The 14,048-nt window shown below is 43.4% G+C and overlaps 1 protein-coding gene across 1 annotated transcript; it reads right to left on the bottom strand.

The window, feature by feature from the left end:
• Positions 1 to 9,258: 9,258 nt before the first annotated feature.
• On the bottom strand, positions 9,259 to 12,718 carry LOC4342614 (probable 1-deoxy-D-xylulose-5-phosphate synthase 2, chloroplastic). Its single transcript, NM_001422014.1, has 4 exons — positions 12,454 to 12,718; positions 10,720 to 12,351; positions 10,326 to 10,610; positions 9,259 to 9,946 (listed from the first exon to the last, which is right to left on the bottom strand). The coding sequence occupies exons 1-4, from the start codon at positions 12,529 to 12,531 to the stop codon at positions 9,800 to 9,802; spliced, it is 2,142 nt and encodes a 713-aa protein (NP_001408943.1). The 5' UTR covers positions 12,532 to 12,718; the 3' UTR covers positions 9,259 to 9,799.
• Positions 12,719 to 14,048: the final 1,330 nt, after the last annotated feature.

The raw sequence follows: 14,048 nt of genomic DNA, 5'->3' as shown, positions 1-14,048 counted from the left end.
GAAAGGAAAGTAGCTAAGGGTTCGTATTACCTGGAAGAGTTCCTCGGTATATAGGAAAGGGGAAAGTGTGCCGCCTTGATGTTTCTAGATCAAAGCATAAATCCTTCCTCCTTCCTCTTGGCACCTCCACTTACCGGAATTTGGCATATCAATCCATGTACAGTTGAATGTGTATGGTAATCATCTTGATGGGGCCCAAATTCAATTAGATATACTCATACAATTATCCAAGCAATTGTGATCGATTTTTTTTCTTTGGAGATATTTTTGGCATAAGAGTTAACGGCTCAACCCTTAAAATTGTATCCTCAATACGTGTGTAAGCATAAAACAAATTAAACCTGATGAGCTCCTTTAACTTTTTAAACCATATGCCTACTTTCATCTTAATATGGTGATGATTTGTAAACATGTGCTTGTACACATTTTTCAAGGAAAAAAAATCCGTATCAATCCTTCATCGAAAGTAAATTCAAATGTGGGCACTTTGAAACATACATATGTTACTTATATGTTCTCTGGTAAAAGAATACTTTGAAACTTGGTAATATAATACCAACCATCTACCTCAAAAATACTTACTAACAATCGTTGTAAAATACTTTGCTCTATATTTACTTGTTTTGGCATTTCTCATGCCTTCCGCAAAATGCAAAAAACAAAATAGCCATACAATGCCAATTATCAAATAAATTCATTGCAAAATTATTAGCCCTTGTGTAATATTCCAGTTGATACAATACATATATTTAATAAACAACTCCTTTTATATATGGCTTGCTTTTGAACCATCCTGGTTAAGATGGTTATATTACTGTTGCTAGCTCTGTTACTATACGATTAGAGGCCATTTGATTCTATCGCAATAGATCCCATCAACTAGAACAATTCACATGTATTTAGATAATTTGCATGCTCATGAAAACAAACCTGCATTGGAGAAGAAAACATGCAACTTTAAGCAAATATTGCTCATTATCCTCGGGCCAAGCACAAAAGCATCACAACCACGCATACACAAACACACTAGATTACCCACCTTGTCCACCCATAACTAGACAAAGGGAATACAATTTTATTACCACCCTCACCTACTACTCTAACTAACAGGCTATGACCCTGTCTCTTACATAGCAGTTCAAGCATACATTACTCATTGGCCTCGAGCCAAGCACAAAAGCATTACAATTAGGCATAGACAAGCACACCAGAGAGGCCATTTTGATCACCCACGTAGTGCTGCTAGGTGACAGGCTATGACCCTATCACTTACATAGCGGTTACCTATATGTGAAGTTGGTCCAACTCTCACCCACATACTACTCCTAGGTGACAAGATATGACCCTGTCACTTACTTAGAGGTCTCCTAGATGTGATATGACCCTGTCACTTATATAGCGGTCTCCTAGATGTGCAGCTGGTCCAACTCTCTTTTCGAGGACCGGTCCAATATTGTCTTGATGTTTATAGACCAAAGCATAAATCCTTCCTCTAGGCACCTCCGATTATAGTAATTTGGCATATCAATCCATGTGCAGTTGGATGTGTACGGTAATTATATTGGTGGGCCCCAAATTCAGTTAGGTATACTCTTACTATTATTCAAGCAATTGTGATCGATTTTTTTTCTTTGAAGATATTTTTAGGCATCAGAGTTAATGGCTCGAACCTTTGTATCGTCAATACGTGTGTAAGCATAACAAAAAAATAAACCTAATAATTACCTTTGACTTTTTAAACCTTATGCCTACTTTCATCTTAAGATATGGTGATGATTTGTAAACATGTGCTTTTGCACATTTTTCAAGGAAAAATTACATAACAATCCTTCATCGAACGTAAATTCAAATGTGGGCACTTCGAACAATATACATGTTACTTATACGTTCTCTGGTAAAATAATACTTCCAAACTTGGTAATCTAATACCAACCATCTTCCGATTACTAACAATCGTTAGAAATTACTTTGTTATATATTTACTTGTTTTGCCATTTCCCATGCCTTCTACAAAATGCAAAAAAAAAACCATACCATGCCAATTATAAACTAAATTCATTGCAAAATTATTGGCCATTGTGTACTATTTTAGTTGATACAATACATATATTTAATAAACAACTCCTTTTCTATATGGTTTACTTTTGAACCATCCTGGTCAAAATGGTTATATTACTGTTGCTAGCTCCGTTACTATACAATTGGAAATCATGTGATTCTATCGCAATAGATCCCATCAACTAGAACAATTCACATGTATTTAGGTAACTTGCATGATCATGAAAACAAAGTAGCATTGCAGAAGAAAACAAGCATTTTTAAGCAAATATTGCTCAATGTCCTCGGGCCAAGCACAAAAGCATCACAACCACGCAAACACAAACACACTAGACTATCCGCCTAGCTTGTCCACCCACAACTGGACAAAGGGAATGCAATCTTACTACCACCCTCACATACTAGTCTAACTGGTAGGCCACAACTAGGCATAGACAAGTACACTTGATAGGTGATCTTGACCACCCACATAGTACTGCTAGGTGACAGGCAATAACCTGTCACTTACATAGCGGTCTCCTATATGTGAAATTGGTCCAACTCCCACCCACATGCTACTCCTACGTGACAAGATATAGCCCTGTCACTTATATAGCGGTCTTCTAGATATGTAGCTGGTCCAACTCTCTTTCCGAGGACTAGCCCAACAAGGTCCCTTGGTTATTGTGAGCAGTTTCCTTTACCTCATTCCTCCTACCACTGCTTGTATTGTCATGCTTCCCTTCAACAAGAGGCCAAACAATAGCGTCGAGGGATTCTTATGGGGGCTTGTATCCTTGCAGATAGTCTTGTGAAGTTGCCCTATCAAGTTTAACTTCGGACCTTTCCAGACATGCCTGCTGTGCATTGATTTGACTATAGTCCTCACCATCACTTCTTGTCACTCTTTGTGGTGGTGGTGGCAAAGTCCGTTGGATTTGAGCTTGAGATGGGGTTCGAAAATACCACTGGAGGTGAAGCTTGATTGCTTCCAATAGTTGTCCACGAGTGGTGTGTTCTTTAGCAAGGTGGTTGTACCGCTCCTCCCAGCCGGCGATCTTTGACCGAAGCATATCTAATTCCTCTAAGGCCTCCTCATAGGCCTCGTCTGCAGCCCACATCCACATGGAGAAGTGGATGGGCGACTGCTCCTCAAAGCCCCTAAATTTCCGAATATGGCAGCGGCGGTCACCGCATTCACGGAATGGATGTAGAAAGAACGGAGTACTCGCAACCTCGATGCTGTAGATCTTACATAGACGCATGAATGCCTCACGCGACGCATCCTGGAGTGCGGCCTCTTTGTTGGCTCGAAGGTGGCGGGACTTGAACACATGTCCTTGACACTTCTCTTCCCTGGCTTGAATGTAGATCTTCATCGTCCAATCCTTCCGGAATCCTTTGATCACTTGCTCCGCATGGTGGATCGGCTTGTTAGGAAAACGAAGCTGCTTCAGCAAGAGCTCCAGCTGCTCAGCATAACCTCCATTCCCACCTTTAGGGAAGAACTCTTGGGTTTTCTTTGAGGAGTTCTCCATATTGAAAGGAAGATTGGGGTAGCAATAAGGTGTTTGACTGTCCTAATGGGAAGGGTAGAATTCTTCCGTAGAGGACTCTCGGTGTCCCTTGGCTTTTATAGGGGATGCATCTTTATGAGCCCCTACTTACTGTGGTCCAATGGTAGTTAGGCCACATTTAGAGGTGCCAAATCTAAGCATATAAATAATTAAGCAATTATATTTTTATAGATTTATACAACATTGTTCCATTTTATTCTAAATCATAAAAATTTCTCTGGATACCATTCCGAGAACAATATTAGATGTTAGTGAACAATATAAATTGTCCCTCACTAGATACATACAATCTTATATCTATGAGTAAGCTACATTGTGACAATATTTGATGAATAATACAGTACAACATTGTATGTTAACTCATGACCTCAAAGTATGTACATCTTTTGAAGTTTCTGCTAAAATGTGTTACCTAAATTATTTTTAGAATTTGACTTACGCTATTCACACAATTATTGGTCAAAAAATCATTTTGTTTATCTCTAACTTTTTAGCATTAGGTTGTACATTCTACCCAATAACTAAAATTTGAGAATTTTCTGCAACAACGCGTGGGGTATCATTAAGTAATAAAATATATTGCAACCATTTAAACAATGGATCAGTATACATATTAGAAAAAACTTTCTTTACTACGGTAATTTACAAATTCATGATCCGCAGCGAAGCGCGGGCACATGTGGCTAGTATACATGATGAAGCATAGAAGTTATCCGCTTTAATCTGGTTCGGGTCGGCCCAATATGGACCAGGTGATTCCTGGTCAGGATCACAAGTTGGAATAGTTCACTTTAGGTCCCTTATTTAGTCGCGCTCATTTTGAATTTCGTCTTTAACCGCAAAACCGGATACAACACATCCCTTAGCTTACAAAACCAATACAAAAGATGTCCGTGGTAATATTGTCTCTGGTGCTTACGTGGCAATTCGATCCGAGAAAATAAATAAAACCATGGGATCACTTGTCAGTTACACCACAAAATAATTAAAAAGCGGTGGGACCATGTGGGTCCCACATGTCATCCTCACTCATCAAGTACCTAAACCAGAATTAAATGCGTTTAAACGCATTTTTGTGAGCATCGCTATGTTCCCCCTTTCTCTCCCCTGCGAGGAGAAGGGCAGAGTGGAGCGAGCGGTGGGTGAAGCAGCCAGAGTGGAGCAAGCGAGCTCCTTGCCCTCTCCACCTCCCGCTCCAAGCCCGTGCATCCTCATCCGAAGTCGAAGGAGGGGAAGGGCTCGGGAGGAGGTCGAGAGTAGAGGAGGGACGACGAAGGGGGTCATGGCGGCGGGGGCTCGATCAGGCGGAGAGCCATGGGTGGTAGGGGGAGATAGACAAGGGGTTGGAGAGAGGAGGAGGCAATGTGGGTGGTGGAGGTGGATGGTCGGGGAGAAGGCCATGGCCGCAGAGTAGACCTAGTCAGCGCCGGGGGTAGGGGAGGACGGCGGTGGCCAGGGATGGGAGGGGAGGAGAGGAGAGCGGATGACCCTATCGTCGTCAACTGTTGTCGCGCCCGCCGCAGCTGCCGCGCTTGCTAGCGGCCGCTTGAGCTCCTCCTCCAGCCGCCTCCCTCATTGTTGCCAAAGATAGGGAAGGGGATGGCGAGAAATGGACGGGGATGACAAGTGGGCCCATTTTGTTTTTCCATTTCTATTATTGACATGTGGACCCCGCATGGCCCCACTATTGATATGCGAGCCCCATAGTTTTAATTATTTTATCTGTCGAATTGCTACGTAAGCACCATGTCAATGCCACGTGAGATGAGGACCTAGTCAAATGAGTTACGTGTGCGCTACATCAGCCAAAACTAGGTATAGTACTGTCTTGGGACCTAATATGAGCCTGTATTGCAAGTTGAGGATGTGTTATATTGTATTGTGGTTTGGGGACGTAATTCGAACCCGACGTCAAGTTGAGGGAACACAAATGAACTTATTCCTCTCAAGTTCACAACAAATGATCGCGGCCCATTTTCTGGTGGGCCGAAGGCTAAGCCCAATCAACTGCGCTAGAGCACCTGAGGTAGCCTCTATTGGGCCGGGAAGAATAGTTCGGACAGTTCAAGTGAACCAGTTTGAGAATATGAGACTGCTTGTTCAAAAAAAAAAGTTTGAGACTGCTTGTGATCTAAACTTGGTATAGTTGATGTATGAATCCTGTCTGGATTTTCTTTTGGTTGAAAATCTTGTCAGGAATCATTTCTTTATCGTGTTTTTTATAAAAAAGAATCCTGTTACTTGGCCTAGAATTTCATCTGAATGGATAGATGGACGATGGATTATCTATTTTTTGATAGTATTTGAAGCTATAAATGAATAAGGTTATTTTGTTTAAAAAGTAGTATTGCAAGAAATTTGTACATACATAGTTTTTGTAAAATCGGAGATTGGGAAGCGTGCCGTGATAATCCATAATCTGTAAGAAGAAAAGACCTGAAGTATTATTACACATCATGATCAGAGTCAGACAAGCTAAATGCCTTTCAGAAAAACTCAGGAAAGAAATGTTCTGCTCACTGATAGGGTAGATGATGACAAATGTTTAGTCCTCCAGTTCGTTTCTCGCTCGCACAAGTTGAAATTTCCTAACATAAACAGACGCACAAGGTAAAGCATGTGCATGGAAAATCTCTCCAGATTCAGAGCATAGTATTAATGCAGTACAAGTAATTATCTGTTCGTACTGCATGTGACTAAATTATATACTCCTACTTGTTCTTCTTTTTTGGAAATCAGCAATACCTGTTCTTCTTTTGACAACCAACGCTGTCACCTTCGCATTTTGCAGCCAGCAGATAGTACTACTGTTTCATCATCAAGGCAGATAAAGTTCTTGATTCAATTAATTTAATCCGTATGAATGTAGCACAGTAATCTTGGCGTAATCCTCTCATTTTGTCAAGTCAAGGTACTCATACCTCCAGCAGAAAATCTCTCACGGTGTTTGCCGGTTTGACTGACAGCAGTAGTGTTCTTCTGCCGGGCTGTCTATTCCGTTTTCTGAAGCTTCCTAGGAAGGAAGGAGTAAAACAGATTCAGATGAAAGCGAGCGCCCGAGAACTTGTCGCGATTATTTCTCAAATATCTGATGAATTCAAACCATGTGATTTCACCACGAGTTTGAAAAAAAGAGAAGAAAAGTAGGGTTGGTCAGTGTGCCTCTCAAGCTAAGCCTGGCATGAGAGTGAGCTAGCTCCATGCAGAATAGTCTGAATGTCTGAAGGTATCTTTGGAAGTCTGATTACCGGAAAGCTCATGCTGTGGACTGGTGACTTGCTGTTTTCCCATCTTTTAGTTTCCTTCTACCTTTCCAGTCCTGTATTGAACACTAATTTGTCAAAAAATATGATGTCTGGATCATCCGACCAATTCTGTTTTTTTCAGTGTTCTGTTAATAACAAAACTGATTATATTATTTGTGCCACTCTTTAGATGCGCACTCAACCATTTTGCATCTCCCAGTTCTACTACTCCTACATGTGATGCATATGATGACGGCTCCGTTCGATTTAGATTATTGAGGAGATTATTACCGCGGATTATTTGCTTGACTGCAAGGATAAATTAGGTATGTTGAGAAATGCATTAAATATATAGCTTCAAACAACTGGCATAAGCAATCAAACATTTTTTTTAAAAAAAGAAAGATGTATTTTTTGGAAGTGTAGGGCAAACAATCCGATGAATAATCTAAAAAGAATATCATCGTTCATATTAGATGCATGCTTATGCTCAATATTTAATGAACAGGCAGGCTAGGGAGGTTAAACTTAATTTTTTCCTTGAACGTTGCAGGAGAGGCGCACGATATTATATTAAGAAGAAAAAAATAGTATATGAAAACTCAAAACTATGTCATGGCAAGCAACTCTCTCACCCCGAAATTTTCGGATTTTTCCAAATTTTTATGAATTTGGTCAAAATTTATTTAAATTCAATCAAAATTTGTTAAATTTTCAAATGTTTTTGTGCAAATAAGTACCGGAAACACTGAACTTTGCGAAATTTCGGTGACACCAAAATCACTGAAATTTTGGCCGAAACCAAAAGTGCAAACCCTGATTAGCTTAATTTGCTATATCCTTTGCTGTGCACTATTTTCCTCCCATGTGGTGGACTGGTACAATGGCTACAATATCTGCTCTCTGAATGGATACCCGGTACTAACATCAGTACTGTTGCTCTCTTTCTCATTTGAAGTCGTTTGCTGTCCCTTATGTCTGGATTTTCTGTTATTAATAAATGCAAAGGCAGAAAACCTGCCTCATTTCATTGATAAAGAAAGGCAGTACAAAAACAGATAACAGAAAAGAGGAAACGTTGAAAAGTAAAAAACAACGCCCAAAAAAGATCACCAAAATTCAACGAGCATTTTAGTACTGATCAGTGATCACTTGTACAAAGGGGAATTATTTTAAGCTCTTGATGGCAGCCGTCTGCGTTTCTCGCATATAATCCAAATAATTCAGAAAAAAAATGAAAATAATAGACAACATAAACGATTTGTGTTTTTTTTCCTCACATATCCCTTCTCGAAAATGAAAGATCAATCTCCATGTGTACATCGAAGTTGATTTTGCATGTTTGTAGAAGAATATGTGACAAAATAATTCACGTTGCCTAAAACTTTTAGAATTTTCATAACTATTGGACTAAATGCAGCATACGAGGAAACTGTTGAGAGTGAATAGAATCGAGAGATTGAGCGAGAGAGAATTGAGCGACACAATAGAGCGAATAGATAATTTCTCATTGATCAATAGTACATTTATACAATGTGAAACAATGGCAACCGCAGGGGACGCGATGGTTGGGAACATCTTGTCGGTTGTCGAGAGGGATGCCAAAGGGAGAGAGAGGAGCGATCACTTCTCCTCTACCGGTTAGATTAGGAACCGTTGTTCCTATTTTTTTGGGTGGATGAGATCACCCGTAGTTGTTTTTTAACAGAAACGTTCCCTGATAGTTTAAAATGTAAGTACCTAATAAAGACAAAAAAGGGAATAACTGAAACGACCTATTCTCTGCTAGAACTCATGAACCTTTATATACTGAACTGTTATTGTTATGACTCTTTATTTTGTCATAGTTTGATTAAAAAATGTGACAGGAGCATCAAAGCAGAGTGTCCAATGACGATGCCTTGGTATTTCAGTCCAAAAGAAAAGGATGCCTGGATCTTGTAGTGCCTTTCATTAACCAGATGGAACTAATAAGTGGTGTCTGTTAGTTGTTAGCATGCCAGGTCGACTGAAATAAGACTATTTAAGCCTTTTCAGATGTGTGCACTGTTTGCTACTAATCAGTAACATTGCTTTTTAATCATTGAATTATAACAACAGCAAACTCATTAAAATAGTTTTTGTAAGGATCGCGGCTGTCCTTTTTTAATTTGAAGACTGCTTCTGTCTTTAATTAGCATAACATATCTGATATCTCTACTTGGTACTACTGGAGTACTACTTCAGTAGTCCAGCCAAGAACCCATTTTAAAAACTATGGCACCCTACCCTACTAACAGTCCAAGATGCTAGGCCATCCACTTTCATGATTCCATGAGCACAAGGATAACAAAAGACAAATTAGCAGAGAGATCACAATTCACAAGGCATGAAATTGGCCCTCTTCTCAAGAGACAAATGAACAAGAAAAACTTTCCATCTTATTCTCCATTTTCCTTCTGCATAGGGAACTGAGTTTGTATGTATGTAGTACTACTAGAATACATGATTCTTTCTTATACTTGTTATCTATACAAAGTAACAAAAGAACATAAGGAGCCATGCATTCATATATGTCACTCCTGACAATGCCAGATGAGAGGCATATCCTTCTCCTTCTCATGTCAATACTATCATGCAAGGACATGCATGCCCCATCTTCATGTCTCCATCCTCTTGTACACAAACACCTCCATTATCATTTTGCATTTGGAAGCATGTTTTGCAACAGGCCAAGAAACACATACACATGGGCTTTTTGTTGCCTTCTCCTTCATCTTCTTCCTAGTAACCCTACTTCTTACTGGAACCTCCCCCCCTCCATATCCATGTGGCCATGGTTAATTAGGCCAAGGATAATGGAGAAGGAGAAGATCTCCATATCTCTCATAAATTAGCTATCATCAGTTTCCTGTTTATTTGTCGGCTGATGTGTATATGCATACAGTCATGCTGAATTATTCAGCTGAGCTGAAGTGCCTCCAATGGCCTCCCAAGCAAGGACAGCACAGTGGCAGCAATGTGCCTTGGTGTCAATCCTGCCTCCTCAAGCTGGTCTACTGGTGCACCATGGTCTATGTACCTGTCTGGCAAGAACATGGACCTCAACTGCATATGAAAAAAACATATAAAACACATGGTTAATTACATTAACAGTAACTTTCCAATAATTAATTGTACGACCAATTAAGTTTTTCGACTTTTCTATACCATCTTTAGTACACTTTCTTGTACCATAAAAAAATAATACTAGAAAGTGTGCTACCTCGTGGAATTGCACGATACGGTAGGTGGTATTTTTTAGAGTGATTTTACCATCCTTCAAAATGTATTGGGACATACCATATTTTTTTAATAAAAAACTTGGTATCTTAAGATACTTAGGTACCGTGATGTACACAATTTTAATGTAAAACTCACGTACCTCGAGATACTTTCTTATAGCCCACAAAATTACTTATTTTTTAATTAGCAGGGTTATTATTACCTTGAGGGGGCCATCGAGGAGGCCGCTGAGGCTGAGGTAGTGGGCGACGTGAGAACCGAACCCTCCGATGGAGCCCTCCTCCACAGTGACGAGGACCTCGTGCTCGGCAGCGAGCTCCCGGATAAGCCCTGTGTCGAGCGGCTTGCAGAAACGCGCGTCGGCGACGGTGACGTAGATGCCGTGCTCCTTCAGCGCCTCTGCCGCCTTCATGCATGCCTGCACCATCGTGCCGTACCCTAGCAGCGCCACCCTGTTCCCTCCTACGAGCACCCTCCCCTTCCCGACCTGCACCGACCATCGCCGCCATTAGAGATCTTGAGAATACGTCTCATCCAGTACTAGATTGCTATATTTTAAGAACGAGGTGGGAATAGTAGTAGAAGGAGTGTTGTACCTCGAGAGGTGTGCCCTTGTGGTTGGGAGGGAGGACGGCGCCAATGCCATTGCCGCGGGGGAAGCGGAAGCAGCTAGGGCGGTCGTCGATGGCTGCGGCGGTGGCGACCATGTGCATGAGCTCGGCCTCGTCGGCGGGCGCCATGACGACCATGTTCGGCAGGCACGCCATGTAGGCGACGTCGAACGCGCCGCAGTGCGTGGGCCCGTCGGCGCCGACGAGCCCCGCCCTGTCCATGGCGAACCTCACCGGCAGCCGCTGCAGGTCGACGTCGTGCACCACCTGGTCGTACCCTCGCTGCAGGAACGACGAGTAGATGGCGCAGAACGGCTTGAGCCCCTCGGCGGCGAGCCCCGCGGCGAACGTCACGGCGTGCTGCTCCGCGATCCCCACGTCGAAGCACCGCTCCGGGAACCTCTTGTGGAAGTAGTTGAGCCCCGTGCCGCCGCCCATGGCGGCGTGGATGCCGACCACCTTGTCGTCGGCCTCGGCCTCCCGGATCAGCGCCTCGGCGAAGTACTGGGTGTAGGACAACGTCGAACACTTGGACTTGAACTGCCTCCCCGTCGTCGGGTCGAACTTGACCACGCCGTGCATCCGGTCGGCGGCGGCCTCCGCCGGCGGGTAGCCCTTCCCCTTCTCCGTCACGATGTGGACGAGCACCGGCCCCGGCGCCGGCATCGACTTCACCTTGTTGAAGATGGCGACGAGGTCGTCGACGCTGTGGCCGTCGACGGGGCCGATGTAGTAGAGCCCGAGCTCCTCGAACAGCGTCGAGCCCGACGCGCTCACCATGCCGCGCGCGTACTCGTCCACCTTCGCCGCCACCTCGTGCGCCTGCCCGCCGATCTGCTTCGTCACCGTCTTCGCCGCCTCGCGGAGGCGGCGGAGCTTGGTGCTCGACTGGAGCTTCGTCAGCGCCTTGCTCAGCGCGCCGACGGGCGTGGCGGGGCCGTCGAGCGTCGCCGTCGGGAGGGACACCTGCTTGTTGTCGTTGAGCACCACGATCATGTTGGAGTCGAGGTAGCCCGAGTTGTTCATCGCCTCGTACGCCTGGCCGGCGGTCATGGCGCCGTCGCCGATCACCGAGATGACGTGGTTCTTCTTCCCGAGGAGGTCCCTCGCCACCGCCATCCCGAGCGCCGCCGAGATGCTCGTCGAGCTGTGGCCCGCGCCGAACGCGTCGTGCGCGCTCTCGTCGCGCTTCGGGAACCCGGCGAGCCCGGAGGTCTGCCGGATGGTGTGCATCCGCGAACGCCGCCCCGTCAGGATCTTGTGCGGGTACGCCTGGTGCCCGACGTCCCAGATGATCTTGTCCTCCGGCGTGTCGAACACGTGGTGCAGCGCCACGGCGAGCTCGACGACGCCCAGGCTGGAGCTCAGGTGGCCCCCGGTCTTGGACACCGTGTGCACGATCTCCGCCCGGAGCTCCGCCGCCAGCTGCTCCAGCTCCGGCGTCGAGAGGTTCTTCATGTGGACCGGGTAGTTCACCGTGTCAAGCAGAGGCGTCGCCGGCTTCTCGCCGGAGTAGTCGATCTTCCACGCGCCCGACGCCGCCTCCTTCCTCATCATCACCTTCCCATCCCCGCCGCCGTTCGCCGCCGCCGCCGCCGCGCTCGCCCTGACCTGCAACTGAAACCAACACACACAAACACCAATCAATTCTCCGACCCAAGAAAGAAGAAACAGACCATCCGCCGCGCGGCCGCCGCTCCGGCGAGCTGTACGGCGTACCTTTCGCCGGCAAGAAGCGTTGGTGTTCGTCGGGATCGCGCGGAACATGGACGGCGACGACGATGCCTGGAGCGCCATTGGAGATCGACAAGCTAAGCTAGCTACTGCTCTATATACCGCGACGCAGCAAGCAAGCTGTGTTGCGAGATGTCGCGAGCTTAGTGGTGGGTTCACTGCTTTTCCGAGGAGCTCGGAGCTCGAGTGGCAATGGCGATCGATGCTGCGCCGGGATCGCAGGAGGAGGAGGAGGAGGAGGAAGAGGAGTGGGAGGAGAAGCAGAGATGGAGGCGGATTTTATAGGCGCGCGAGAGGGGAATAATGACGTCATAAATAAATAAAACAAACAGACAAGCAAGTTTTAGCGGGAGAAGAATTAAATTTAAATAAAAACGATTTAAACGTGGCGCGAGAAAATGACTGTGCTTTCGGGGGGAAGCTGCTGCAGTGCTGCTATATAACTTCTCGTGAGATGATGTGTCATTGTCTCGCGGGGTATACAGTTAACGCCGTTAACTTTAACTAGAGGTTGACCATTTGTTTTATTTAGAAAAATTTACGTAATTATTATTTATTTTATTGTGAGTTGTTTTATCGCTAAAAATATTTTAAGCATGATTTATATCTTATGTGTTTGTATAAATTTTTAATAAGTCGAATGGTTAAATATGTGTCCGAAATTTAACTGTGTCAAAAAAAATATAATTTTTTCTTTTAGGATAAAATTACTGTAAATTAGAAGCCAAGTAGTCGAGAGTGAGATGAGCTGACATGTACAAAAGGTTAGCCTCAATAATTGTACCGTATATCACTAGCTTTGTTACTGACAAGGGCTCAATAATATGTAGTTTTTTATTTTTATCTTTGGTCCTTGATGAGGACCTACATGTTATTTATTACAAGGAAATGGTCCCTTGTTTAAATTGGTAATATGATGAATAGGGTGATAAGGCCCATATGGCCATTGTTCATTTTTCAAAAAAAAAAATCACAACATATCCACCTTGTATAAAGTCCAAAAAGACATGTATCTGTGGTCCTTAATCATACAGTAACATACTATCTCTTTTTAAATAGATGACGTTGTTTACTTTTAGATATCCATTTGATTATTCGGCTTATTTTAATTTTTTATGTAATTATTATTTATTTTACTGTTAGTTGTTTTATAGCATTTTAAGCATGATTTATATCTTATGTATTTACACAATTTTTAAATCAGACAAAATGGTTAAACGTATATTAAAAAGTCAATGTCATCATTTATTAAAAAAAGAAGAAAGGATATCACTAGCGGTAGCTCTGTTTGTGAAAAGGGCTCAATTGTAATTTTTATTTTCCTTGTGGAGCCTTCCAATTGAGGACCAACATGTAATTGTTGGAACTTTTTAATTGACAATAAGATGGTGAGGCCCCTACTGTCTTTTGTCCCTTTTTTTTTAAAGAAAATAGTTGCCAAATAACCTCCTTCTGCAAGCTGCAAAGTCCAAAAAAGGCATATGCCTATATGCATGTAGCAGGCAAATATATATTCTAACTAACAATTAATACGTACAACCCTTGTTTAACTAAAAAAATAACAACCTATGTGGACAACA

The sequence above is a fragment of the Oryza sativa genome, chromosome 7, assembly GCF_034140825.1.
Source record: "Oryza sativa Japonica Group chromosome 7, ASM3414082v1".
NCBI lineage: Eukaryota > Viridiplantae > Streptophyta > Magnoliopsida > Poales > Poaceae > Oryza > Oryza sativa.
Note: the sequence above shows the minus strand (reverse complement) of the source record. Positions and strands in the feature narration are given on the sequence as shown.